Below are 27,763 nucleotides of genomic sequence, written 5' to 3'. Positions count from 1 at the left end.
ATTTTTCAGGAACATAACGACAACGTTAAGCGAGGAGTTTCTGTACAGGAACTTCTCATTTAACGTTGTAGTTATATTCCTGAAAAATGCGACTTTAAGCAAAACGATGTTAAGAGAATCCAATTTCCCCATAAGAATTAATGTAAATGGGGAGGGGGGGGTTAGGTTCTAGGGAAATTTTTTTCACCAGACAAAAGACTATATTATATTATATTATATTATATATATACACACACAGAGAGAGTATAAGTTTTAAACAAACAATTTAATACTGGTACACAGCAATGATGATGGTGAAGCTTGGTTGAGGTGGTGGAGTCAGAGGGTGGGATATTTCCCAGGGAATGCCTTGCTGCTAAATGATGAACTAGCCCTCGAGGGTTAACTCATTGTTGTTAATGGAGCCTCACACTTTGCAAGGCAGAAGGAATGGAGGGAGGGGAGACAGCACAGCAGACAGAGACAGACACACACACTCTGTGTGTGTGTGTGTGTGAGAGAGAGAGAGATGTGCATTTCCCCTTTAAGTATGCTGATCCCTGTCTTAAGTATGCTGTCTTGTTAATTAGATCAGCAAGCTGAGACCCACCTCAGCTGCTGCCTCCAGGACTGTCCTGTGTCCCCCCTGCTCTATGGGAGGTGGGGTAAGCGGGGTGCAGGAGCAGGGTGGAGGGAGACACCCTGACATTAGCCCCTCTCTTCCCCCCCCCACAGCAAGCAGGAGGCTCGGGGAGCAGCTCCAAGGCAGAGGGCAGGAGCAGCACATGGCAGTGGGGGGAGGGACAGCTGAGCTGCCAGCAATTGCTACCTGCTGGGAGGCTGCTGCACAGGGAAACTAGGGGAGCTGATAGGGGGAGTGGATGGGGGGCTGCCGGCCCACCCTAGTGCCAAGCCCCCACCAGCTCGCTCCACCGGGCTGCTCTTCCTGCAAGCAGGGGACAAAGCAGGTGGCTGCCGAACCACCTTAGAAGGGAGCATTGCACAACTTTAAACGAGCATGTTCCCGAATTGATCTGCAACGTAACAACCTTAACCGGGACGACCTTAAGCGAGGAGTTACTGTATTAATAATGACAGGTTTCAGAGTAGCAGCCGGGTTAGTCTGTATCCGCAAAAAAAACAGAAGTCCTTGTGGCACCTTAGAGACCAACAAATGTATCTGAGCATAAGAGACTAATAATATGTCACTTGCTGCAAGTTATTCAGCCACTAGATGGCACTGTGTATTGCATGGCGTTCCAGACAGGTGTGGGCCCTGGTGAACAAGGCAGACAAAAGTGGAATGCGAGGTGGGTGGAAGCCTGTTTGTTAGTGCTTGAGCTGGCAGCTGTTTTGTTTAAACAACTGCTTCCTATTTAAGACAGACTGTGATCCCTTATGTCCTGTCAGCAGGGGGGCTGGAGGAGAGGTGGGTAGGGTATGTGGCTCGGAGGTAGGATCACAGACTTGAAGGCATCCAGGTGGGAGGTGTTTAGTGGGGCTGGATACGTTCTGTGACCTTGGGCCATGCTCCCTGGGCTGAGGGGGACTCCCGCAGGGCATTGTGTGAGTGCGCCACATCACCCTTGCCCATGTTCCCTACTCCGTCCCGAAAAGCCTTGCCCCAGGTGCCCCGTGGCACTGACCCATGTTCCACGTGCCAATGAAGACGGAGATCATGTCGGGCTCGTCCTGCTTGGAATGTTTGTTTTTCATCAGCTGCAGCAGCTGGCAGAATGCCTCCCGCTTCTGGAGGAAAGGCAGGCAAAGGAGGCAGGTTAGGCAGCAGGAAGAGATGGGCTGTGGACAGGAGACCCAGGTACAATCCCTGGTCCTGGCCACCCACTCGTCAGCCAGCTCGGACAGGTAAGGACTATACAATAGTTCACCCACCACTGAAATGCAGCCACCTCTGGGGTGGAATGTGGTTGCTGTTTAACGGGGCACAGCAACACTATGCAGCTGTTTAGGGGACAGGAAGTGAAAAATTCCATAACCAGTTACAGGGGGGAATCTGGTGCCAGGGCATGATTAACGGTCATGTGTGGTTGTGGCCTTGGTTTTAAAGGCAGCAGCTTCGTACTCCTATTCACTTGCTGGGCCTCTGTTCAGCCCACAGACCCATCTTGGAATTTGAATTAAGCTGGGTCCTTTACTTCTCCTGCATCATCACTAGAAGTTAAGATTTTCTAGGAAATCATGCCCTGGAAGACACCCATGCAACCCCTTTTAATCATGCCCTCAGAGACCCTCGGGGTGGCCAGGCCCCTGGGGTCTCTGCAATTGCCATTCTGCAAACAGCCTTGTCGATGATGCATGAGGAAGAGAAGCCCCATCCCCCTCCCAGGGCTGGGCTAGCTTTGCAGGAATGAAGACCTCTGGTTGTCACTGCAGTCAGCTGTCCTGGGAAGATCTCCCAAGACAGGGCTTTTTTTTTTTTAAATGTCCTTTCTTTCCGGAATGGAACTGGGCTCGAATGCTTTAATTTAGCCACACTGCCTTCCATCCTGCGGCCTCAGAGCTGCGTGGGCAGGACCTCACCAGACACAGTAATAATAGACCCATGACTCACCCTGGCACTGACGAAGACAAAATCTTTCCGCTGAGTTTTATCCTTCTCCTTCTCGAAGACGATCCCCAGCTTATTTTGCACCCGCTGGGACTTGATCAGCTGTCGGACTGGAAAGCGGCACGGAAAATCAGAGCAGGCGTGACCTGTGAAGGGTCAGCCCCGTTCCTCTCCCACCACCCGAGGAGAAAGCCCGAGCTCTGCAGAGGCAGTAGGAGATGGAAGACCCCAGGGTCTGACGACGGGGATCCCAAGGCTGTAGGGATGGGCGTGGTGTGATTGGCACACATGGTATCATGCAACTAGGAGGCATCGCGGGTGAGCAATCAGTTCCTGAGTGACGCAGTTTTGGGGCCAGATCTAATCATTTTAGATCTCCGCATGCTACAGGGCAGCCCCAGCACACTGAACACCCCACAGAAACAATGAGGTGTGGGGTAACAGCAGCGCCCAGAGGGCTGCAGTTGGTCCCTGAGTGCACGGGGAATACGGGCCGGGCGCAGCACCCCGCGGGGGCTCTTGGCTCTTACTCTTATCATGGGTGAACGTGTTCCAGTCCTCCTGGGAGTCCTTCTGCTTCTTGAGCACCACCAGCTTCCCGCCCTCCACGTCCACGCTCAGCGTGAACTTCTGCGACTTCCCGATCTTGGTGAGGTCCCCCAAGGTGATGTCCAGCTTCACCTGGGGCAGAGAGACGGCCGCACGTGGATGACACGCTTGGCACTGCTCGGGCCAGCCCTAACACCACTGAGGTCAATGGAGCTACGCCGGGGAGGAATTTGGCCCCGTGACTAGTCTTCTACCTGCTATCCCTGGCAAGAGAGACTGCCCGAGATGACAGGCGGGGAGCCACGCTGGGGAGAAGCGGCTCCAGGGTTTGCCACTTTCTAACTCCCCAGCCCTGTGTATATCCAGCAGCTCCCGGCTCTCCTAAACACAGCACTCCCCCTATTCGAAGGGCAGCATCTTCTGGATGGTGTAAGGGGGTGTCCGTACCCTGCACGGGGCCTGGAGGGGTTACAGGCCAAAGCGCGTTCCGGCTGGTGGAGCGGGTTAAAGGGAGCTCAGAAGCCCAGGGGTGTGGGGTGGGGGGGGGGCAAAGGCGAACCGGCTGTAGGGAAGACAAGGCCTTCTCCTGGAAGGCAGATGAAAGGTGGAGCCTCAGACAGGACCCCAGCACTGGCCAGGCCCCCAGAGAGCGCCTTCTGCAGCCCCCTTCGAGAGCCGACAGCCCTGAGGAGCTCTGCCCATTCTGAACTCTGCTAGCTTCCTGACTTTTGGGACCACAGGGCCATGCCCCACACTGAAGGAGAGGAGACGTAGGAAGTGGCCCAGGGTGGCACATGAGGAACCTCTACCTGGAGTTTTCCACCGGGGTTGCTCCCTAAGAGGGCCCTGGGCCAGGACCTTGTGGAGTGGGAGGGCCCAGGTCCCCCTTCCCTCCCCAATGGAGAGCAAGGCCCCAATGCCGACCAAGACTGTGATGCCTCCATCTTAGGGATAGGAGCCAGACATCTCTACCCCCCTTGCCTGGGAGGCGCAAGATAGCAAACCAGGTGCACTAACCACTAGACCCCCTGGTGACTCTTCCGCAGCTGGAGTTCAGCTCAGAGACTCATATGGCAAAGATTGGCCAACCCTCAGTTCCAGTCACCAAGGGCCTTGTCAGGACTGGGCCAATACAATTTGAAACATCTCAACCAATGGGTGTTGACTAACAGACGCTGGCTAATATCTATGCCTATCAGATTAATAATATGTATTATCTACACCATATATATATGTTAGAATGCAGTAAGTACAAATACTATGGCAATTACATAGCCTGAATTGGCCTATGAGTTGTACACAACCCCATTCACTTATGCTAAGTATCCCATAAGCCCTTGCAGTCACTGAAGTTCATTTTGGCTTGAGCAAGTAGGAAAGCTGTCAGACTCAGGACGTAAAAGGATTTTACCATCGCACCCGCTAGGGAGTTATTCTCCCAGGCCTGCACTGGAATGTCCCGAAGGAAGGGAACAAGCTCGGGGGTTGTTCTCCCCTAGTACAGACCTCAGAGGTGCCTTCACGCCCCTTGGCACCTGGGATGCAGTACAAAGAGGTTAGGGGTGCACACCAAGGTCCTGAAAACCAAGGCAGAAAGCCCAGTGGTTTCGAATGACGCACCTGGTAGCTTTTCCTTGTAAATGGGAAGGGTACAAAGAGAGGCTTTAAGGGGGTGACTTTGGGAGCTCACCTCCTGCGTGTGGTGAATGTGAGACGAGGGTCGTAGAAAACCTTTTCCCTGCACTATGTTATTCTGGAGTCAGAGCAATAAACCTGACTGACGCTGGTTATTTGGTATCCTGAGTATATTTCATAATGAACCCAAGTGGGGTCGAGCAGCTGACTACACGATTTATCACCATTTTCCTTGGTCGAACAGCTGCTTGGTTTGCTCCTCGGCCCTACGGACCAGGAGAAGCTCTGTAAATGTGTCGTTCCTGATCACCCAGGAGCCGGCATGTGCTTTGGATCGACTCTGGAAAAAACACCGGCTCTGCTTTGCTTCTCGAGGGCCAGAGGCCAGGGCTCTGCATCTGAACCCCTTTGGCTAGTCGTGGGGAGAGGGAGCGCTCAGACTGAAACCCCCAGATGCAAATCCACCCCACGGCTTTGGCTCTGGGTTGGGAGGGGAGAAGCATCTGGTTTAGACACCATCAAAACCCTTCTTATGAGATTTTGGTGCTGTCAAAGTTGAACCCAAACCCTGGCTCCGATTCCCCCACAACAATCCCAAACCCGGCCCTGATTCACCTCAGAATCCCAAACGTTGGCCCCAATTCGTCCCCGAACACTGCCTCCATTTCACAGCAGACCCCCGAACCCCAGACCTTAGCTGTGATCTCTCCAAGAAACACAGCCCCCAGCTGTAATTTGGCCGGGAGCCCTCGGCTAACCCTAACCCCACGCTCTCTTCAGTCTGTTTCGGGGGCAAAGTGGCACCTGCTGAGTACCGTTCCACGGCCGGGGTGTGGGAGCTTTGGCGGCCCAGGCCACGGGGCGGGGGCCACGGGGTGAAGGCTTTACCTCGAACGTTTGCACGGGGATGCTCTTGGCTTTGCGGGAGGAGGGCTGGGCCAGGGCAGACTGTGCCGTGGAGCTCATGTCCTGGAGAGCTTTCAGAGCCTGGAGGGGAGAGAGAATCGACACGGCCTGGTCACACGCGGCCCAGACAGAGCATTCAATGAGCAGGGGGAGACCCCGCTGCCACGCAAAAGCTGGCTGGCTCTGGCGGGGGCTGCGAATCACTACAATGGCTGGGAGGGCCCGGGCAGGACTGAGAAGGTGGGGGTCAGACCCACGGCACCATCAGTCCCCCGGGAAGTCGACGGGAGTGGCAGGTGCTCCACACAGCTGACAGGCAGCTGTGGAGGTAGGTGGCTATGTGACTTGCCCATGGCCCCCAAGGGAATCAGTGGCAGAGCCGAGAGCCCCTTGGTCCCAGCCCTGTGCTCGGACCACTGGATCCCAGCTCCGTCCAGCTGCACGGCTCCGTCCCTCGCCCCTCCACAGCCGAATCCAGCAGCAGCAGGAGGAAGCTAAGCTCAGCCTGGGGGAAGCACAGGGCAGGGTGACACCACCACGCACCCACGGAGCCCAGGCCCGCCCCACTGTGCCGATACAGCCCCACGCGGACCGGACGGCTTTGCGTCCCCAGCCCTGTTCTGACATGGGCTGCGGGTGTCCGGGGACCGGGCCAGTTCACCCACCTTCTTCTCGATGCTGGACAGGAAGTCCTTCAGGACAGACAGCTTCAGCACCAGGCTCTCCAGCTCCTGCTCTCCCGTCTGGCCGGCGGTCTGCAGCCGCAAAAGGGATCAAAGCAGAGAACGCTCAGACGGCACAGCGGCCTCGCGGCCCCAGCAAGACCCACCGCGCGCAGCGGGAGCGTGGGATCGGGGTGCGTAGGCCGGAGGGGCTCCCCTGTCCCCACAAAGAGGGCTCAGTTTGTTCTCCCGACTTAATGCCGCTGCATCCCCCTACATGTGAACGGGTCCCAAATGGGGGATCAGGGTCCGGGTCCCCTTTTTGGAGAGGGGGAAACTGAGGCACAGAGCCTCAAGCCACGTCGCTGATCAGCAGCAGAGCGAGGACAGAACTCAGGTGCCCAGACCCCCAGCCCAGCTCCTTTCCCTCAGGCTCTGGGAACCAACGTGTTTGGGGCATCTCGGCTTGTCGGGAGGCTAGTGGGGAACAGGAAGCCGCAGAGCGAGCTGGTGCCAGCCAGGCCGGCAGCGAAGGGGCAAGACGCTCTGGGTTGTCCATCCACACTGATAGTCCCCGGGGACACACGCAGCGTCCTCCGAGCCAGGTCCTCCCCGGGGGCAGGTCTCCAGCTGCCGGAACAGAGCATGCTGGGGGGAGATGGTCAAGCCCAGCCAATGTATCCAGGACTACAGGGCACCCTCCTGCAGGGGACGCCAGTCCCCGAGCTGGTATCGTAAGGGGCGAAGGGTGACTGAGTCTAGACCCAGAGTGTGGGGGATGACGGGCGGGCTGTGCCCCCCACCCTCAGGGCATGCCAGAGAGGGGATGCCGTCTCCCGCTGCAGCAGCTGCTCTGATGGCCACAGGGTGGCGCCCCACAGCCCCACCCCACCCAGCTCAGCCTGCTATCACGTGTGGGTCCCCAGCTCATGGGTCATCTCAGCTGCTACGGGGGAGAAAGACACCCAGCCTGGGCCACGTCCAGCCCGCAGATCGGGGAGGGGTGGGCCCTCACCTGGCGGGTCCCCCACAGCAAGGCCCAAGGGGAGGGGCAGCAGGCGTCGAGAAGACGCAGGGCAGCCATAAGGCTGGGGGAGGGATCCTAAGTCCCGGTGGGGTGGGGGATTGGCCCCCTGCGGCACCCTGCAGCCATTACGCCCCACTCTCGACCTTACCTGCTGGAGGATCCGGGAGACCACAGGCGAACTCTGCTGGTCAAACACCTTAGAGAGGATCTCCAGCCCGGACAGGACCTTGTCCACCTCGCTGCAAGGCAGAGGTGCAGATGGACATCAGCCAGCCAGCCAGCCCTGGGGCAGGGAACCTCCCTGGCGCCCCTGCCCCAGCCTATGGGCAAAGCTGGCCAGTCACAGCCAGCCACACCAGGGGCCAGCGTGGGTTTTACAGGGGGCTGTCCCATGCTATCCAGGGGCCCACAGATGCAGCAGGGAACAGGCGCCATGGGGCCAGCCCCTGTTGGGCAGTGAGATACCCATAGCGCCCTGCCTCCTAGTGGTAGCTCCCACCCCCAGCACCCCGTGGCAGAGGCAGCCCGGGAGAGGTGGGGATCAGCAGCTAAGATGCAGCCTGAGCCACCGGGGGGCGCCAGGCTCCAGGCCAGGCTCTTACCTGTGTAGCCTTTTGCAGGAAGTGACCAGGGTCTTGTTGAGATGGGGCAGGCTGCTGGCCCCGGCTTTGACAGCCTCCAGGTCCAGGGTGTAGCTGCCTTTCAGGTACTCGTGGGAGACTGTGCTGAGGCCGTTGGTGGCACTGCAGGGGGAGCACGAAGGTTAGCAAACGGGGGCCAAGCACCAGACACGCCAGCTGCATCCCGGGCTGAGTGAATGCCCGTGGGAGGGCACAGCAGGAGGGCTGAGTTCTGGTGACAGCAGGTCCCGGGAGAGAGCACTTCCATGGGACCCCCCGTCTGGAGGGGAGCATCACTCCAGAGGTGGGGGCGCCTGGGAGAGAGTGGGAATGGACGGGGGGCAAAGGCTCCCGGGTGTGATTGAGGGTGGTCGTGCATGTGTAAGCCCAAGTGTGCAAAGGTGTATGTGCATTAGCAAGCGTGTGCGCGGGGGAAAAGACAGCCCAAGCGTGTGAGTGCAGCAAAGCGGGAGCGGGTGTGCAACGGGGAGAGGCAGTGGGGTGGATCTGGGGAGCGTCAGAGGGGACAGATTCTTACCATTCCAGCCTGCTCCACCCGGAGCCACCTCCCCAGCCAGGGGGTCGGACTAGTCCAACTGTCCGAGAGCCCACCCAGGAAACCCAGCCTGGCTCAGGACATGACTCAGGGAGTGGGCCGGATGGGTCTCAGGCTAGTTTGTGGAGGACAAAATCACCAAATCATTGCCCTCACGGGCTCCCTGCTCTGGGGAGATCAAGGAGCAGAGCGGCGGAAAGGGGGTTTGTGGATCAGGAGTGAGGAGCATGGGCAGAGATGGGGGGCTGCAGGTCAGGAGTGAGGGGCACCAGCAGCCCCTGCCGTGGCGGGATCTCTGGGCCCCGCCTGGTGATTCTGTAGACTGAGGCTCTTTACCTCTCGATGGCCCCGTCCTGCGTGGCTGGCCCGAGGCAGGCGGGGGAGAAGCTGGTGGAGCCGGAGCGTGGCGGCAGTGGGGGCTTTTCGTCCTCCCCATCTGGAAGGAAGGAGCAAAGCCAGGTCACAGGCAGAGCTGGGGTTGGGGCCTCGTACGTCGCCTGCAATAACTGGGATCCCCAGCTCACCCCGCCCTGGAGGGGCTGGGAGCCCGATCACCTTCCTGGCGGGGGGTCTTGATTTGATATCCACGGTGACCCTGGCAAACCAGGGGCTAGCTCTTGCCAAGGCTTTGGGCCTCCGCTGAGCACGGACACATTCATTGCTTGGCACCCGTCTGTTTCCCTAGCATGTGAGTACGGGTCAGAGGGGTATTGACCCTGGAACGACGTGTCCAGGGTTCAGGAAATGCTTGTGAATTGCTGCCGGCATGAATCTCCCTGATCATTTCTGTATCCCCTGCTGCAAGGGAATAGCTAAGGGTTTGCTTTATCCACGTTTGCTCTGGAACTAGCCAGTCAGGTGGGATTGTCTCCTGCCCACGGAGAAAGGCCATAGGACTAGCCACCAGCGTTGTGTTTGGTGAGAGATCGGAGGGACCGACTGCCTCAGGGGACGCAACTCGTCTCTTGGGATGGGAGCAACCTGAATATTTTGTCATCGTTGGTGTACGGGAACCAGCTCTCCCTGAGGCCAGCGTGCCTGGGGGCCAGACAGCCGGGAGCGTCCCAGGGCTCTAGCTGTGACCGCGATCCAGGAGTTCACATTTGGTGCTGGCTCGGCAAAATTGAATTACAGACCACACGGCCGGTTCGGGGGCTCTGCCCCGCGGTCGGCACTCATGGCCATGAGCCGCTCCAGACGGCGAGACAACCATGTCCCGAGCTGGTCAACTGCTGGGGTCCAGACCCACCAGGAGCCCAGAGCCACAGGCCCTACGTGGTGTGGCTGGAGGCGGTAGCAGGCAGCCCTGGCTCTAATCTCTGCATGGTGTGAAGGGGAGGAGGAGTGAGATGGGCTGTGAGTGTGAGGGAGGCAGCAGGACCACCCGATATCACCCTGCCCCAGCCCCCTGTATTGGACCAACAGGCCCATCTACCCTGGTATCCCGCCTCCCGAGACCCTGGATCACAGCAATGGGCCCATCTACCCTGGTATCCTGCCTCCCGAAACCCTGGATCACATCAATGGGCTCATCTACCCTGGTATCCTGCCTCCTGAGTCCCTGGATGACATCAATGGGCCCATCTTCCCTGGTATCCCGCCTCCTACCACCCCAGATCACCTCCTGGGCCTGGCTTCCGGGGCAGGCCAGCCCAGCCAGGGAGGCTGGGGGCCGAGCTCCCAGGACATACCTGAATAGTCCCTGTCCTCGGCATTCTCCTTCTCCTTCTCCCGCTCGACGGCGAAGAGCAGGGTGCAGACCAGGCCCTGGTTGGGCTGCAGGTAGAGAGCGATCAGCTCGTTCAGGGTCTTGAAGCGCCTCACCTGGACTCCCTGAGATGTCTGGGGGCACAAGGGGACAGGAGGGAAGCCATCAGCGTGAGCTCGGCTCCAAGGGCCCTAGTACAACCTGCCCAGGTCTGGCGAGCACCAGCCCCGGGGGCATCGGCCTGACCGAGGCCTGGCACCCCGTGCCCAGCTGGGGTCGCAGCAGTGAGATCCCGTGCAAGGCACTGGGCCAGTGGTTTGTCCTGGCCCCAGGGCTTCCAGTGCGAGGGAACAAGCTCGACCCACCCGTGCCAGGGCTGGACTGTCGGCAGAGCGTCCACACACAGACCCGCCGGGTTAACATCGCTCCCCTCGTTACATCAGCACAACCGCTCGGGGCAGCCGACGTGTGTCTTTGTTTCAACCCAGAGATCCTAGCGGCAGCCTCTGACTCCCATCCTCTCTCCTGCCCTCCTTCTCCTCCTGGACCTTCACCTCCCTCCTTCTCCTGGCCTGAACCCCAGTCAGGGCTTCTCATCCTTCCCCACGCTCACTCCCTGCAGCCCTTCTTTTTCTTCAGTTATGGCAGCACCTAGAAACCTGGACTTAGAGCAGGACCCCGTCATGCCAGGCGCTGCCCAGATCCCTCCCGAGATCAGGGTCCTGTCATGCCAGGCGCTGCCCAGACCCCACCCGAGATCAGGGTCCCGTCATGCCAGGCGCTGCCCAGACCCCACCCGAGATCAGGGCCCCGTGGTGCCAGGCGCTGCCCAGACCCCACCTGAGATCAGGGTCCCATCATGCCGGGCGCTGCCCAAACCCCACCCAAGATCAGGGTCCCGTAGTGCCAGGCGCTGCAAAGATCCCTCCTGAGATCAGGACCCCGTGGTGCCGGGCGCTGCCCAGACCCCACCCAAGATCAGGGCCCCATGGTGCCTGGTGCCACCCAGACTCCAACTGAAACCAGGTGCTGCCCAGACAGAGACTGAAACTGTCTCTAGAACCTGGGCACACCTGCCCCCACAAGGAGGGTGAAGGGGCAGGGTTTGGGGGGCCTGCCCGTGCCTAGGAGGAGACGAGGTGGCAGGCGTGGGGGAAGCAAGTGGGGCAGGGTGGTTTTCTCCCTTCCCATGCTGGAGACGAGAGGCTGGGCTAGCTGGAGTGAGCGTCAGCCCCACCCAGGCAAGATCCGTGCAAGGGAACGGGGGCACCCCTCTTCCCCCCCCAGGTATCCAGCAGCACTGGGGGTGAGGCAGCAACACTGGCCCTGCCGTACACATGGCCGGTGGGCAGCACCCGTCTCCCGACTGCCAGCACCTTCGTCCCCAGCCCAACCTCGGCGCCCTGGGGCCCTGCTGTACGTAACGCAAACTTGGTGTGAGCCGCTGAGCAGATCTCCAGGGGGAGGGGACCTGGGGATTTGAGGAGGGACTCTCTGGGGAGAAGGGACCAGGTGAGGGTAGGGGGAGTTGTCCTGTGCGAGGGGTTTGGTGGGGATTGTGCTTTCTCCTGTCCCCTCTTTCCATTGAGATCCCTCCCCTCTGCCAAGCAGCCTGTCAGCACTAATGCCCCACGGCAATTAACATTGTACACAGAGCAGGGATTGAACTGGGGACCTTCAGCAACCTGGGCGCAGGCCTCTGCCCCTTGAGCTAAAGCCAGAGCTCCTCCAGCCACGGGCCACAGTCGTTTCAGGAGTGGGCTGCGAGAGGATGACCTGCTCTATGGCTTCATTCAGCCACCCCGCGGCTTTTGACGCCTGTCCGGTGTTGCCGGCCGACCCCAGCTCCACAGTGCGCTGGCTGACGCTGATTTGTCTGGCTAGCGTTCACGGCTAGCGGCTGGCCTCCGGGGCTGGGGACAGGACAGCATTAACCCTGCTGCCCGTCCTTTCCCCTGCACTAGTGCTCACCCCACTGCTGATCAGCCTGTGCCCGGCTGGGAGGTATTTTAACAGGAGCTTCTCCAATATCCCCATGTCCCGGCCAGGGGCCGAGGGCAGGTCTTGGTGCCGTCCTGCCCAGTGCATCTGTTCCTCCAGCTGTCCCGTGCAGGCTGGGCTAAGCCTTCTCCCAGCCAGAAATCCCATCTCAGGAGCAGCTGGAGAAAGCCCTGAGCCCCTGCACCTGGAGAGGACAGTGGGGCTGCGCCCCTGAGAACACTGAGCCCACAGGACAGACCGTCATGATCAAATGTGGCTGCGTCCGAGTGCCTTCCGTGCCGGGCCCTCAACGCGCTTTGCTACTAGCAGACGGGTCCCGGCTTTGGCTTGCCAATCTCACTGCAAATCCGGGGCCTGGGCACCCCGTGCTCTAACCACTCGACTACACTCCCTTTTAGCTGCCCCAGAACGGCCTTCATGCATCTTGCAGGGCCTGTTTTTAAGACGAGGGCTAGCCACAGGAACTGGCGACCCAGGAGCTGCAGGCGGCCGCAAAAGCCACTTTTGGTGCTGTGAATAAGTCCCAGGGCCTGTCTTCCCCACGCCAGGGGCAGGGTTGGGCTGACTCCCGCCGAAGGGGACAGCTTGCAGCCAGTGAACCGTGTACAGCTGAGACGGGGGAGTTCAATGGGATTCAGAGGCAGCACTGGGAGCCAAGAACTCCTGGAGCGTAACCCGGGCTCTGACACTGCTCCCCGACCAAGTCACTCTGCTGCGCCGTGCCTCAATTTCCCCAGAGCTAACAAGGCGAGCACCTTGTGAGGATTCCCTAGTTAAAGGCTGAGCTACACCATGGGGTCTTGGGAAGGTAGGAGACGACACCACCGCAGGACCTCGTTAATGCCTGTCCGGCTTTCATCCGCTGAGGAAGGGCGTGCAGCAGGCAAACGCAGCCAGCCCGCCCTGCGGGGAGCGGCATCACTGCTCCAGCCGCGTCGCCAACAGCTGGGTCACGGCAGCGGCAAGTTTGAAAAACTGAAAACCAAAGTTAGTTTCGGGTCTGAACAAAACTGGAAGTTTTGGTGACGTGAAAGGCGGAACCAAGGCCGGTTTCTCGGCAACCGAAACGTCCTGGGCCAACCAAAGCCAGCCGCTTCCCTTTGACTGCGACCCTTCTGGAACGTCGGCGACGTTGGAAATAATGACATCCACGGAGACTGGGAAAGGAAAAGTCGTTCCAAACCAAAACAGCAACCTGTTTAGAGTGGGGGTTGGAAGGATGCGGTGGGGGGGCATCTTCCACACGAAGATTTCTGCAAAACCGGCCTGAATTCGTGCCACATCCTGCCGTAAGCACAGCGGGCCGAGACCAGGTGTCCCTGCTCCATGCGACGAGCGTTCCTCTCCCGTACCCGCGTGGTAGCCCGTGCGAAGATGAATCGGTGCCATCGTGCAGGCGGCACCAATTGGCCTGCGGCTGGCAAGTTCCCATCCCCCGGTAGAGATCTGCCCCGCTGAGCCAGGGCAGCAGAGCATGCTGGGGGAAGCGTGTCCGGTGCTCCCATCCAGTACCTGCTCTGAGGCCCTGCCAGGCACCCAGGAGCTGGCCCAGTGCCCCAGGGTGCTGCCGAGGCCGGGGCCGTCACTCTAGGGCAGGCAGACGGGGCGGGGCGGGGGGGGTGTGCTGACTCGGCAATGCGGCGGGCAAGGCTGGCATGGGAGCTGGAGCACACAACACCCTCCTTTCTGTGGCCGTCCCTCCCCGGGGGCCGCGTTTTCCTGTCTGCCGGACAGCACAAAGGGGTTACTGTCGGGCTATAAATACATCGGCGCATGGACCAGCCTGACTTCCTGCCAAGATCAGCACCGTCTGCCCCGGCCGGCCCCGCTGCACGGCCCTGGAAAGCCCAGGCTCCGCGGCCTGCATTTCCACTGCCCCGGACAGAGCCCAGGGAGACAGGCGCCCGGACGTGGAAACCCCCATAGTGCCGGGGTCCCCCCCACAAAGGCGGGGAGCCCTCCGGTGCTGAGCTCCAGCCGTGTTGGCGGGGGAACCCCAGAGCAGACAGAGCCCCCGAGTCCATCAAAGCAGAAGAAAGGGGGAGCAGTACGCGAGAAAAGGGAGAGGAAACGGAGACAAAGGGGACCTAAGAGCCCCCGTGGCCATGAACTCGACGCTCCAGCTAGCTCTGCGGCCCAGCTGTGCATATCTGGAGGGGGTCCCATGGGCGGGGCTCTTTCACCAAGGTAGGGAGGCTGGTCCAAGGGCGTGCCAGGCACACCGCGGGCGGCGTCTCTCCGTTCTCCCCTTCCCACGCCGCTTGGGCTCAGTTACACCCCTGTGCCCTGCGAGCCCCCTCGCAGGCCGCTCCTTCACTGCCCCGTTCCGTGCCTCAGTTTCCCCAGCAGCCTGCCTAGGGCTCATCCACCCAGGGAATTTCACCAGCATCGTTATACAGCTGTAAGCCCCCGCGTAGATAGTCCTACTGCCGGGCTAACAGAGCCTTCTCCGTGGGTCAGCTTCTGTCGCATCGAAAGCCAGAACAAGGCCCTGTAACTCCAGGACATGTGTCCCCCAGGCAGAACCCGAGTAGCGTAACTTTGCCGGTAAAATTCTCCCTGGAGACCAGCCCTTAGACGGTGAGCTCTGGGGGGCAGGGACTGTCTCCCACTGTGTGTGGGCAGTGCCTGGCAGGATAGGGCCTGAGCTCAGCCATGGGCTTCCAGGCCCTCTATCTAATACACCTTGGTCTTCACCCGGGCTTCCCAGTCACCCTCTCCCCTGGCTGCGACTGGATTTTCCACACCGTCTTCTTGGCCCCAGGTAAGTGTCTTGGGAAGATGCTACACAAAGTAAACTTGTATTATGGGGCATGGGGGGAAGCTGTCCTGGTGTGTACCTTGTGATGTATGTATTGTGTATGGATGTGCCCTGGTGTGTACTGTGTCTACTCTGCCTGTGTGACGTGTAGAGTTCTGCGGGCAGGGGTGTCCTGTTGTGTACATAAAAATGGCCAGATGGGGTCAGACCAGTGGTGCATCGAGCTCAGGGTCCTGTCTTTGGACAGCGCCGGAGCTACAGAGCGAATGAAGAGAACAGAGCAATTATCAAGTGATTCCCTGTTGTCTGGTCCCAGCTTCTGGCAGTTGGCGATTTAAGGACACCCAGGGCATAGGGCTGCGTCCCTGCCCATACTGGCTAGTAGAATATTGATGGACCTATTCTCCAGGAACTGATCTCCTTCTTTTTTGAACATAGTTGTACATTTGACTTCAGGACATCCCCTAGCAACGAGTTCCACAGGTTGACTGTGAGCGGCGTGAAGAAACACTTCCTTTTCTTTGTTTAAACCTGCTGCCTCTTAATTTCACTGGGTGACCTCTGGTTCTCGTGTTATGAGTAGGAGTAAATAACACTTCCTTAGTCACTGTCTCCACACCAGTCATGATCTTATAGTCCTCGATCAGATCCCCCCTTAGCCGTCTCTTTTCCAAGCTGAAAAGTCCCAGTCTTATTAATCTCTCCTCCTATGGCAGCCGTTCCATTACCCTCATCATTTGTGTTGCCCTTTTCTGAACCTTTTCCAAGTCCAATATATGTTTTTTTGAGATGGGGCGGCCACATCTGCACACAGTATTCAAGGTGTAGGCTGGATGGATTTATAGAGAGACAACTTGATATTTTCTGTCTTCTTATCGATCCCTTTCTTAATGATTCCCAGCATTCTGTTCGCTTTTTTGGCTGCCGCTGCACATTGAGTGGATGTTTTCAGAGAACTACTCACAATGACTCCAAGATCTCTTTCCGGGGTAGAAAGAGCTAATTTAGACCCCATCAGGTTGTATGTAGAGTTGGGATGATGTTTTCCAATGTGCATTACTTTCCATTTATCAACACTGAATTTAATCTGCCATTTTGTTGCCCAGTTTTGTGAGATTCCTTTGTAACACTTCTCAGTCAGCTTTCAATTTAACTGTCTGAGCAGTTCTGTATCATCTGCAAATTTTGCCACCACACTGTTTACCCCCTTTTCCAGATCATTTATGAATATGTTGAACAGTACTGGGCCCAGTACAGACCCCTGAGCCCCGCAAACCCAGAGCCCCCTCCTACATCCCAATCCCTTCAACCCCAACCCTCCCCAGAGCCTGCACCTGCAGCCCAGAGCCCTGACAACCTCCTGAGGCAATTTATTCCAGTGCTTAACCACCTTGACAGTTAGGAAGTTTTTCCTAATGTCCAACCTAAACCTCCCTTGTTGCAATTTAAGCCTATTGCTTCTTGTCTTAGTCTCAGACGTTAAGGAAAACAAATTTTGTCCTTCCTTCTTATAACAACCTTTTATGTACTTGAAAACTGTTATCATGTCCCCCCTCAGTCTTTTCTTCTCCAGACTAAACAACCCCAATTTTTTCAATCTTCCCTCATGGGTCATGTTTTCTAGATCTTTAATAATTTTTGTTGCTCTTCTCTAGACTTCCTCCAATTTGTCCACATCTTTCCTGAAATGTGGTGCCCAGAACTGGACACAATGCTCCAGCTGAGGCCTTATCAGTGCGGAGTAGAGCGGAAGAATTACTTCAGTACCAGGCAAATTGGTTGAAACTACAGTAAAGAACAGAATTACCTGAAACATAGATTCATACGATTTGTTGCGGAAGAGTCAACATGGTTTTTGTAAAGGGAAATCATGCCTCACCAATCTATTAGAATTCTTTAAGGGGGTCAACAAGCATGTGGAGGGGGATCAAATTGATATAGTGCATTTGGACTTTCAGAAAGTCTTTGACAAGGTTCCTCACCAAAGAGTCTTAAGCAAAGTAAGCAGTCATGGGATAAGAGGGGGCTCCGGGTTTGGGGGGCTCAGGGCTGGGGCAGGGGGTTGGGATGCAGGAGGGGGTCAGGGCTCTGGGTTGGGGGTGCAGGCTCTGGAGTGAGGCCAGGGATGAGGGGTTTGGGATGCAGGCAGGGGCTCCGGGCTGGGGCAGAGGATTGGGGCAGCTCCCCGTCAGCGGTGAAGTGGTGGTGCTAAGGCAGGCTTCCCTCCAGTCCTGGCACCACGGACCGCGCTGCGCCCTGGAAGCAGCCAGTAGCAGGTCCGGCTCCTAGGTGGAGGCGTGAAAGCGGCTCCGCATGGCTCTTGCCCCCAGGCACTGCCCCCCCCCCCCAGCTCCCGTTGGCTGGGAACCGGTCAATGGGAGTGTGGAGATGGGGCTTGGGCAGCACACGGAGCCCCATGTCCCCCCCGCCTAGCAGCCAGACCTGCTGCTGGCCGCTTCTGGGGCACACCGTGGTGTCAGAACAGGTAGGGACTAGCCCCAGAGCCGCCGCGACCCAGTGCCTTCCAATCCACCACCCAGTACTGGGTCCCGACCCGCAGTTTGAAAACTACTGGTTTAGATAATACTTAGTCCTGCCGTGAGTGCAGGGGACTGGACTAGATCATCTCTTGAGGTCCCTTCCAGTCCTACCATTCTTTGAAGTTCAGCTTACAGGCCTGTAACTGCCAGGATCACCTCTGGAGCCTTTTTAAAAATTGGCATCGCCTTAGCTACCCTCCTGTCATCTGGTGCAGAGGCTGATTATTACACTTAGTACCACAGTTAGTAGTTCTGTGGTTTCATACTGGAGTTCCTTCAGAGCTCTTGGGTGATGCCCTCTGGTCCTGGTGACGTATTACTGTTTAATTGATCAACTGGTTCCAAAGCCTCCTCTATTGACACCTCAACTGGGGACAGTTCCCAGATTTGTCATCTACAAAGAATGGCTCAGAGGTGGGAACCCCCCTCACATCCTCAGCCGTGAAAACCGACGCATAGAATTCATTTCGTTTCTCCACAACAGCCTTGTCTGCTCCTTTAGCACCTCGATCATCCAGGGGCAGCTTCCTGCTTCCGATGTATTTTTTAAAAAGATTTTCTTCAGGTTTTGTGTATTTAGCGAGCTGCTCTTCGAATTCTGCCTGGCTGCCTAATTAAACTCTCACACTTGAGTAGCCAGAGTTTATGCTCCCTTCTGTTTTCCTCAAAAGGATTTGACTTCCAACGCCTTTTTGCCTCTAACCGCCTCTTTTACTCTGTTGTTTAGCCAAGGTGGCACTTTTTGGGCTATTGGGGCTTTTCCTGTATTTGGGGGATACATTTCGTTTGAGCCTCCATGATGGTGTTTTTACACAGTTTCCACGCAGCTTGCAGGCTTTCACTCTTGGGACTGTTCCTTTTAATTTCCAGCTAACTACCTTCCTCGTTTTGGTGTAGTTCCCCTTTCTGAAGTGAAACACTGCTGCACTGGGCTCCTCTGGCATTTCCCCCGAACACTGATGTTAAATTTAATTACACTGTCGTCACTATCACTGGGGGGGGGGAGGAGCTGTGACTAACATGGCGGTGGCAGGGGGTTCTGACTGGCATGGCAGTGCCCGGCGGGTATGGGGGGGCTGTGGCTGGCATGGCAGTGCCCGGTGGGTCTGGGGGGCTGGGGCTGGCATGGCAGTGCCTGGTGGGCATGGAGGGCTGGGGCTGGCATGGCAGGCGTGGCTGGCATAGCAGTGCCCAGTGGGCAAGGGGGGCTGTGACTGGCATAGCAGTGTCTGGGGTGCTGGGGGGGCTGGGGCTGGCATGGCAGTGCCCAGTGGGCATGGGGGGCTGGGGCTGGCATGGCAGTGCCTGGGAGGTCAGGGGGGCTGGGGCTGGCATGGCAGTGCCCAGTTGGTTGGGGGGCTGGGGCTGGCATGGCAGTGCCCGGGTGTTTGGGGGGGCTGGGGCTGGCATGGCAGTGCCTGGGTGGTTGGGGGGGCTGGGGCTGGCATGGCAGTGTATGGTGGGCATGGGGGGCTGGGGCTGGCATGGCAGTGCCTGGGAGGTCAGGGGGGCTGGGGCTGGCATGGCAGTGCCCAGTTGGTTGGGGGGCTGGGGCTGGCATGGCAGTGCCTGGGTGGTTGGGGGAGCTGGGGCTGGCATGGCAGTGTACGGTGGGCATGGGGGGCTGGGGCTGGCATGGCAGAGCCTGGTGGGTCGGGGAGGCTGGGGTTGGCATGGCAGAGCCTGGTGGGCATGGGGGGGCTGGGGCTAGCATGGCAGTGCACAGGGAGCCGGGGGAGCTGGGGCTGGCATGGCAGTGCCCAGTGGGTATGGGGGCCTGGGGCTGGCATGGCAGTGCCCGGGTGGTTGGGGGGCTGGGGCTGGCATGACAGAGCCTGGTGGGTCGGGGAGGCTGGCATGGCAGTGCCTGGTGGGCATGGGGGGGCTGGGGCTGGCATGGCAGTGTACGGTGGGCATGGGGGGGCTGGGGCTGGCATGGCAGTGCCTGGTGGGCATGGGGGGGCTGGGGCTAGCATGGCAGTGCCCAGTGGGTATGGGGGGCTGGGGCTGGCGGGTCGGGGTGGCTGGGGCTGGCATGGCAGTTCCCAGTGGGTATGGGGGGCTGTGCCTGGCGGGTCGGGGTGGCTGGGGCTGGCATAGCAGTGCCCAGTGGGTATGGGGGCCTGGGGCTGGCATGGCTGTGCCCGGCGGGTCGGGATGGCTGGGGCTGGCATGGCTGTGCCCGGCGGGTCGGGGTGGCTGGGGCTGGCATGGCAGTGCCCAGTGGGTATGGGGGGCTGGGGCTGGCGGGTCGGGGTGGCTGGGGCTGGCATGGCAGTGCCCGGTGGGTATGGGGGGCTGTGCCTGGCGGGTCGGGGTGGCTGGGGCTGGCATGGCAGTGCCCGGTGGGTATGGGGGGCTGTGCCTGGCGGGTCGGGGTGGCAGGGGCTGGCATGGCAGTGCCCAGTGGGTATGGGGGCGTGGGGCTGGCATGGTCGTGCCTGGTGAGTCGGGGTGGCTGGGGCTGGCATGGCTGTGCCTGGTGGGTCGGGGTGGCTGGGGCTGGCATGGCAGTGCCCAGTGGGTCGGGGTGGCTGGGGCTGGCATGGCAGTGCCCGGTGGGTATGGGGGGCTGTGCCTGGCGGGTCGGGGTGGCTGGGGCTGGCATGGCAGTGCCCGGTGGGTATGGGGGGCTGTGCCTGGCGGGTCGGGGTGGCAGGGGCTGGCATGGCAGTGCCCAGTGGGTATGGGGGCCTGGGGCTGGCATGGCTGTGCCTGGCGGGTCGGGGTGGCTGGGGCTGGCATGGCAGTGCCCAGTGAGTATGGGGGGCTGGGGCTGGCGGGTCGGGGTGGCTGGGGCTGGCATGGCAGTGCCCAGTGGGTATGGGGGCCTGTGCCTGGCGGGTCGGGGTGGCTGGCATGGCACTCCCTTGTGGCCACGTGTGGGAATGTCAGTCTCCGCACGGCCACACGCTGTTGTGAGCACGGCTGCTGTGTCTGAGGAAGCCCAGCCGGCCCCGTGAGCGCCGCACGCCCTGTGGCGGGCCAGAGGCCAAGGCCCCAGCAGGCCGTTAGAGGGGGAGGCCTTGCTCTGAGACTGCTGAGCAGAACTGCTAACCACACCCATGTCCCGGAGAGAGCCCCTCGCCCACGGCGCTGCACAACAGCTACCCAGAAATGCAGCCACCTCTGGGGAGCAGGGCAAAAACCTGCTCTTCAGAAGAGCCTCATGGGACCTGCAATGCCCACGCCGAGCAGACGCCCCTCCGGTGTGCGAGGTCTCAGCTACCAGACACCACCGCATTGGCTGACTGGCCCCAGGACTTTCACTGGCGGGGGCCTGGCCTCCTCAGCGCCTCCTCCGTCCCCTCAGCCAGGGAAGGCGGGAGCCAGCCCTTATGGACGGTGCCCAAGCTAAGCCCCCCTCTCGGTAGCCAGCCCCCAACAGCCACCACACGGCACGGCAGGCATTGAACTCGGACCCTTGAGGTTCAGAAGCAGAAGCCTCTATGGCTTGAGCCAAAGGACACTCTCAGCCGGCACCACTAGTACGGCTTTTATCCTTCGTAGTAGAACCAGTGAACACCGGCACAGCTTACGGCATACGCCTGCGTGGACAGGGTAAGCAGGGGCAACCCCCTGTCCCCAGGACCCTGCCCCATTGCTTGGGCTCGAGATCTGGGTCCCAGCAACGAGGACAGGGCTGCGCCCGCGGCAAGAGCTATGCCAGTCTTGGCACACGGCAGCGTGGCGGTCCCTACCTGCACCGCTAGGAAGTCATCCTCATCTGGCAGGATCCGGTAGGTGTGGACGTGCTTCTGGAACCTGCGGCAAGCCGGAAGGAAGAGGGGTTAGAGAGACGGTCACGGAGCCCCGCGAGGCCAGGGCGCCGCAGAGCGGAAGGATGGGCTTGCGGTTAACGCACTAGGCTGGGACTCAAGTGATCGGGGTCCAATTCCCTGCTCTGTCGCTGACTCCCTGTGCGACCCTGGCCAGCCCCTGATCCTCAAAGGTATTCAGGTGCCTAACCCCCATGGGTTTCAACGCCTAAATACCGTTGCACCTTAATCTCTCTCTGCCTCTCTCCCCCATCTTGGACATGGGGTTCAGACGTCCTCTGTCCAGCCCTTGTTTACAGGGGCTCTAAGCTACCCAGGATGGGGGCAGTCTCTCACTGTGTGTCCATACAGCACCCGACGCACTGGTGCCCCAACCTCGGTACAGCCTCTGAGAGCTATTGCAGTACGTCTCGTAGCGCTCAGGAAGAGCGGCGCTCTCACGGATCTCAAAGCCACTGAGAAACGTTCATGAATTAACTGTGGGGAAACAAGGCCCAGACAGGGGACTTGCCCAAGTCCATGTACCAAATCGGGCAGAAGCCAGGAGTCCTGGCTCCTACCCCCAGACTGTAGCTTTCCGGTGCAATGGCGCGCCGGCTTACAATGGGCCTGGCCCGTGGACTGAACCACGCAGCACAATTCCCGCCACGCTATGCAACAGGAAGCCAGCTGCAGCCCCCGAGCGCCCTGCCCCCTGCCCTGCTGAGCTCTAGTCCCCTGCCCCATGGGAATGGCCAGCACAACCCCCGAGTGGCTGGAGAGGGAAAGACACCAGGGGAATCTTTTCACCCTTGTACAATTAAAAAAGCAGCTCAGTGCGATGGGCTGCAGTGCTGTAAATGCCGTGTGTGGGCCCCGAATGCAGCTATCACTGGAATGCCGCCGGCGGAGTTTTCCAGTGAGCAAAGAGCAGGACAAGGAGGTTACAACTGAAACCGCTTAGCAACCTTACCAAGCTGCATTGGAGCAAACTGGCTAATGTGTATGTGTAGCACCGCGCTCTGCTAGCTGTTGCAATTGCTCAGCCATGTGTCATCAGCCCTATAATGCCAGCAACTAAAGGAGAGTCTCTCTTGGCTTGGGTGCGAGGCAACTGCCCTTTTGGAGCAGGAAGATCTGGGTTCTGCCCTTACGGCTGCCATGACATTTTGGATGGCCACAGTGTGCAATTGTTGTATGCAGTAACACTTACACAGAGTCCCTGTCCCAAACAGCTCCCAGGCTACAGAGATAAGACAAAGGACAGGAAGGGAAACTGAGTCACCGAGCGGGGACAGGACTTGCTCAGCGTCACCCAGCCGGTCAGCAGCAGAGCTATGGGAAGAGCCCAGGTCTCCTGACGCCCAGCCCGGTGCTACACCCACTAGACCGTACTGCCTCCCACAAACGAATAAAGGAAATTGATGCCTGTGAAGTGCTGTGAGATCTGCTACTGCAAGGGGCTAGAGGCAGGCCAACGGGGCTGTCAAAGCACTGGCAACAAGGATGCCTTTTAAAGACAAATATTTTGGCTTTATTGCTCAGCCCCTCCCTCCCCCCAGGCTCCCCTTCGTGTTGCCAAACACGCAGGGGAAATGCACTGGGTCTGACACTGCACCAGGCAGCCCTGTTTATTTCACCGGGAACGACCGACGCGCCAGGGAAGCTGCCGAAACAGCAGCCGGCAGGTAAGGGGCAGAGCGGGGCCGATGTTGCAGCCGGCCAGCCAGAGCCAGCCACTCACAGCTCAGCCTGGTGCGGATGGGGCTCTGAACCACGCTGCGCTCCCTCCCCGCCCCCCAATCTGAGCCCGCAGGTGGACGGGGCAGGAGCGGGGGAGGCTGGAAGGATTTGCCCCTCTTGTCCGTCTGCCAGAGGAAGAACGCTCAGGAAGCTGGATTCGTGATGGCTAAGCAGCTTTCCCCCTGCAGGGCGAGAGGATGGGGGCTGTGTATAGACTGGGTCAGACCATCTCTGACAGTGGCCCCGTACCACAGCGTCAGGGAGAGTGCCCAGAACAGGGCAATCATGGCTTGATCCACCCCTGTCGTCCACTCCTGGCTCCTGGCACTCAGCAGTTTAGGGACACCCAGAGCATGGGGTTGCATCCCTGACCATCCTGGCCAATAGCTATGGATGGACCTATCCTCCATCAACTTCTCTGATGATTTTTTGAACCCCATTATAGTTTTGGCCTTCACAGCATCCCCTGGCAACGAGTTCCACAGGTTAACTATGCATTGTGTGAAGAAGTATTTCCTCTTGTTTGTACTAAACCTGCTGACTGTTAATGTCACTGGGTGACCCCTGGCTTTTGTACTGTGCGGAAGGATAAATGACTCTTCCCTATTCATTTTCTCTGCACCAGTCATGATTTTATAGACCTCTAGCAGACCCCCCCCCCCAGCATCTCTTCTCTACGCCAAACAGCCCTAATCTTTTTAGTCTGTCCTCGTATGGAAGCCGTTCTGAACCCTTCATCGTCTTTGTTGCCCTTCTCGGAACCTTTTCCAGCTATATCCTTTTTGAGATGGGGTGATCCGTGGCATTATGACCTGATGCGTGTGTGTGTGTGAGACCAATGCTCTCTACAGGATAGAATCAAAACTGTTCTGCTGTGTGTCATATGCCCTATACTGTTAACAACTAGCATGGAGCACTGACTGGGTCAGTGCATTACTCTCTGGCCCTAGACAGACTGCTAGGTCTGGGGTGAGGCACATTGGCGGGGGGGCGGAGGGGGGAAGCAAGTGCAGACCTTAATGACCTGGGTGGCACAGTGCGGTGCAATGCAGCCTCAGGCTGCCAAGGGACCACGCATCCCCACTCATTGCATTCCCCAGTGCAGCCCCACTCTTCCCTTCTCCGCTGCCCCTTTCCTCCCCCCGCTGCATCTGGGGAAACAGCTGCCTTCTCCTATCAGCTGCCCGCTGCCTTCTGTCATCACCCAGCCAGCGGGAGGCCGGTCAGACACGCACATTCATGCCACCGCTGCATCCAGGAATCCTGTTCTCCTAGGATTCCCCTGCCCCCGGGGAAAGGCCTCTTTGCTTGTGCTACCCACTCCCCTTAACCACACCCGTGCCCACCTGGCCCCTTTACAGAAGGCCGATCTTCCTGCTCCACAGCTCTGGGCCAAGAGACTGAAGTTGGTTCCTTGTTTCCTGTTCCTTATTCATGGTTTTCAGGTCCTTACTTAAAGGTCAACGTTATTTTAAAAGAGATCAATGTAAAATGACGTTGATTTTAGGTTAATGTGTTAACAGTGGAGATGACCAATGACTGATGTACTCATTAAATAAAGAAGCAGCTGGGTTTTGATAGCCCTTACATGATGAAATAAGTCTCCCGTCACTGCGAGTGTCACATCTCCATCGCCATCAGCTGGTTCTGAAGGAGCTGGGGCATGCCCCTTGCCAACCCGAAGCTTCGTATGGGTGGCCACTTCTCATGTCCCCATCACGGTTCCTTTTCCTTCAGCCCTCCAGTCACCCCCTCTGGGGCACCTGGCATTGGCCACTGTGGGAAGGCAGGATACTGGGTTGGATGGACCTTTGGTCTGACCCAGTCTGGCCGTTCTTATGTAACGGGCGGGTCTTCTATAAAGCCAGGAGGTTGGAAATAGTGTGTGAAGCTGCAGGAGGAAGCCTGCAGTGCCTCTCCCTGAGATAAGGGAGAAGGACCCTGGTAGAAGGAGTCCAGTGGTGAGAGCAGTAAGGCGGTGGAGATGCAGATCTGAACGGTTCACTACAGGGCCCTAGACTGGAACCCAGAGTGGAGGGTGGGCCTGGGTTCCCCTCCCACCCACGGCAGGGTGTGTTTTAAGAGGAGTGGATACGAAGGCTGCCGGAGTCGCTGATGGGGTGACACCGTCAGGGCAGCGGGCGTGAGGATGGCCTGATGCTGCGCGGGGAGAGAGACCTTGAAAGACCACCCTGGCAGGGGAACCTCTGAGCCACCTGGCTGGAGTCATGAGGAAGGGGCTGCAGACTGAGAGAGAGAGGGACAGAGAGACAGAGGGAAACCGCAGGAAGGGGCATCGGCCTGGTGGAGCTAATCCCCAGAACAGCCAGGAGGCAGCGTCACCCAGCTGTGAGCAGAGCGCCCCGTCACAACATCCAAAGAGCACATCCGCCCGTTTTGCCCCGGCATCACTCTGGGAGCTTTTGTTCAGCTGCTTGTCCACTTCCTTATGACTTGGAAAATGGAGCAGAGGGTATTCTTATCACGCTGTGGATGACAGCAAGCTGGGAGGGGTTGCAAGCACTTTGGAGGGCAGGATTAGAATTCAAAAGGGCCTGGATTGGAGAACTAGTCTGAAATCAACCAGACGAAATCCAGTAAAGACAAGAGCAAAGTACGTCACTTCGGAAGGAAAAATCAACCACACAATGGGGAATAACTGGCCAGGCTGTAGAACTGCTGAAAAGGATCTGGGAGTTACAGTAGATCACAAGCTGAACATGAGCCAACAATGTGATGCAGTGGTGAAAAGGGCTAATATCACTCCAGGGTGTAGTAACAGGAGTGTCATATGTAAGATGCGGGAGGTAACTGTCCCACTCCACTCGGCACTGGTGAGGCCTCAGCTGGGGAACTGTGTCCAGTTCTGGGGGCCGCACTTTAGGAAAGATGGGGACAAATTTGAAGAGTCCAGAGAAGAGGAATAAAAATGATCAAAGGTTGAGAGAACCTGAGCTGCGAGGAAAGGTTAAAAACCTGGGCGTGATTAGTGATTGAGAAAAGAAGACCAAGGAGGACCTGGGAACAGTCTTCAGATCTGCGAAGGGCCGTTCTAAAGAGGACAGGGATCCACTATTCTCCAGGTCCACTGAAGGTCGGACAAGAAGTGATGGGCTTAATCTGCAGCCAGGGAGATCTAGGTCAGATATTAGGAAAAATGTTCTAACTAGAAGGATAACGAAGTACGGGACGAGGTTCCCAAAGGAGGATGTGGAATCCCCGTCATTTCGGGGTCTCCGTCACTGGAAGTTTTTACGAGCAGGTTAGATGTATTACAATGTATTTTGTTTGACTCCAGATCACTCCACAGGACTCCTCCGGCCTCAACGTTAGTTACCATACCACCAAGCTTTGTGTCGCCCACCAGCTTTATCAGCATTGGGTTTATATTTACTTCCCGATCGCTGACGAAATGTTGACTAGCATCGGGGCTAGTCCAGACGCCTGCTACCCCATACAATGGACACCCACGCGCAATGATGACTCTCCACTAAGGACTACTTTTTGAGACCTATCCATTAGCCACTTCTTAATCCATTTCAAGTGTGCTTTATCAATGCCGTACAGATCTCACTTCTGAATCCGAATGCCATGCAGCACTGAGCCAAATGCCTTATGAACCTCTCCGTGCATCACATCGACTCTAGGGGCTCTTACAGATCACCACATTCATCGCCGCTCCATGCGAGCCTCCGGATTAAGCACTGTGAGTCCACACCCGTCATACGGCATTTGTTTGTTCCTCCTCTCCCCAGGGCCAGATGCATGGGCAGTGGAGCGTCCTGTTTTGTCAGGGTTTCAAGTTTGGTTCTTAGTTGTTAAATATAGGTTTGATTGAAATATACCTGTTGCTATGTGTTTATGTTAGAGAAGGCCAGGTCAAAGACATGAGTCTGGTGACTGGAGGTGAGGAGGTCTGTGATGGTTCTTAGTTCCAGGGGGAGTTCATTCTGGAGTCTGGGACCAACCCACCCGAAAGTTCAGTCTGCTGCATAGACGAGCTTTATTCTTACTGTAGAGTTCCCTTGGGCCTGCGGAGAGAAGGTGTTGACCACGGCCTTTGTTCTGCAGCTTAGGAAATCTTTTAGCTATCCTAGGCCCCGGTTACTGAGCACCTTGAATATAAGGGCTGAGACCTTGAACTCAAGCTGAAATTCTCCGGGAAGCCAGGTCGGGAGCGGAGGACAGGTGGGAATGCTGCGGAGGTGCCTGGCAGCGTTCCGTACTAGATGGAGTTTCCTGGATGCAGAAGGTTTCGTGCTCAGGTATGTCGTGTGGCTGCAGTCCGGCTGAGCGGTGACAAAGGCATGAATAACTCCGTGCACGGGGATGGGATGGAATCTCAGGAGATGGCAGAAAGCGTTACTCGCGGCAGCTGAGCGGCAGCGAGGAATCCAGGAGTGCTCCTAAACTATGCGTCTAATTGAGGAACCGTGAGTGTGAACCTTCTGCTACACAATGCTGCACTGTGGCTGCAAACTCTTCACCTGCATCAGTCAAACGTGTGATGTCGTCAAGGAATGCACTCAGCTTTGTTTACAAGACTTATTTTCTAGAAAACCATATTGACTGGAATTAATGATATTCCTTCCCTTTAATTCTGCATGAGACCTGCAGCGTGTCTCTCCCAAATTACACTCCCCCTTAACAACACCACTTCTGTCAACACCTAAGCACCTGCCTATACAGTGTAACTCTTCCTGGTCTCTGGTTTGACTCTGCGGCCTGTAACAGACCGCACCAGCCCTC

The 27,763-nt window shown here is 58.0% G+C and overlaps 1 protein-coding gene across 1 annotated transcript in view; it reads right to left on the bottom strand.

Moving 5' to 3' along the window:
- Window positions 1–27,763, bottom strand: part of INPPL1 (inositol polyphosphate phosphatase like 1) — a 76,136-nt gene that overhangs the window by 27,132 nt on the left and 21,241 nt on the right. Inside the window, exons 2-11 of the mRNA XM_048838512.2 lie at window positions 21,215–21,278; window positions 10,195–10,345; window positions 8,840–8,939; window positions 7,930–8,070; window positions 7,476–7,566; window positions 6,304–6,393; window positions 5,621–5,719; window positions 3,079–3,229; window positions 2,552–2,658; window positions 1,626–1,728 (exon numbers count right to left, since the gene is read on the bottom strand). Of these exons, the coding sequence (XP_048694469.1) occupies window positions 1,626–1,728; window positions 2,552–2,658; window positions 3,079–3,229; window positions 5,621–5,719; window positions 6,304–6,393; window positions 7,476–7,566; window positions 7,930–8,070; window positions 8,840–8,939; window positions 10,195–10,345; window positions 21,215–21,278 (1,097 nt within the window). The remainder of the gene's footprint in view (window positions 1–1,625; window positions 1,729–2,551; window positions 2,659–3,078; window positions 3,230–5,620; window positions 5,720–6,303; window positions 6,394–7,475; window positions 7,567–7,929; window positions 8,071–8,839; window positions 8,940–10,194; window positions 10,346–21,214; window positions 21,279–27,763) is intronic.

The sequence above is a fragment of the Caretta caretta genome, chromosome 1 (assembly GCF_965140235.1).
Source record: "Caretta caretta isolate rCarCar2 chromosome 1, rCarCar1.hap1, whole genome shotgun sequence".
NCBI lineage: Eukaryota > Metazoa > Chordata > Testudines > Cheloniidae > Caretta > Caretta caretta.
Note: the sequence above shows the minus strand (reverse complement) of the source record. Positions and strands in the feature narration are given on the sequence as shown.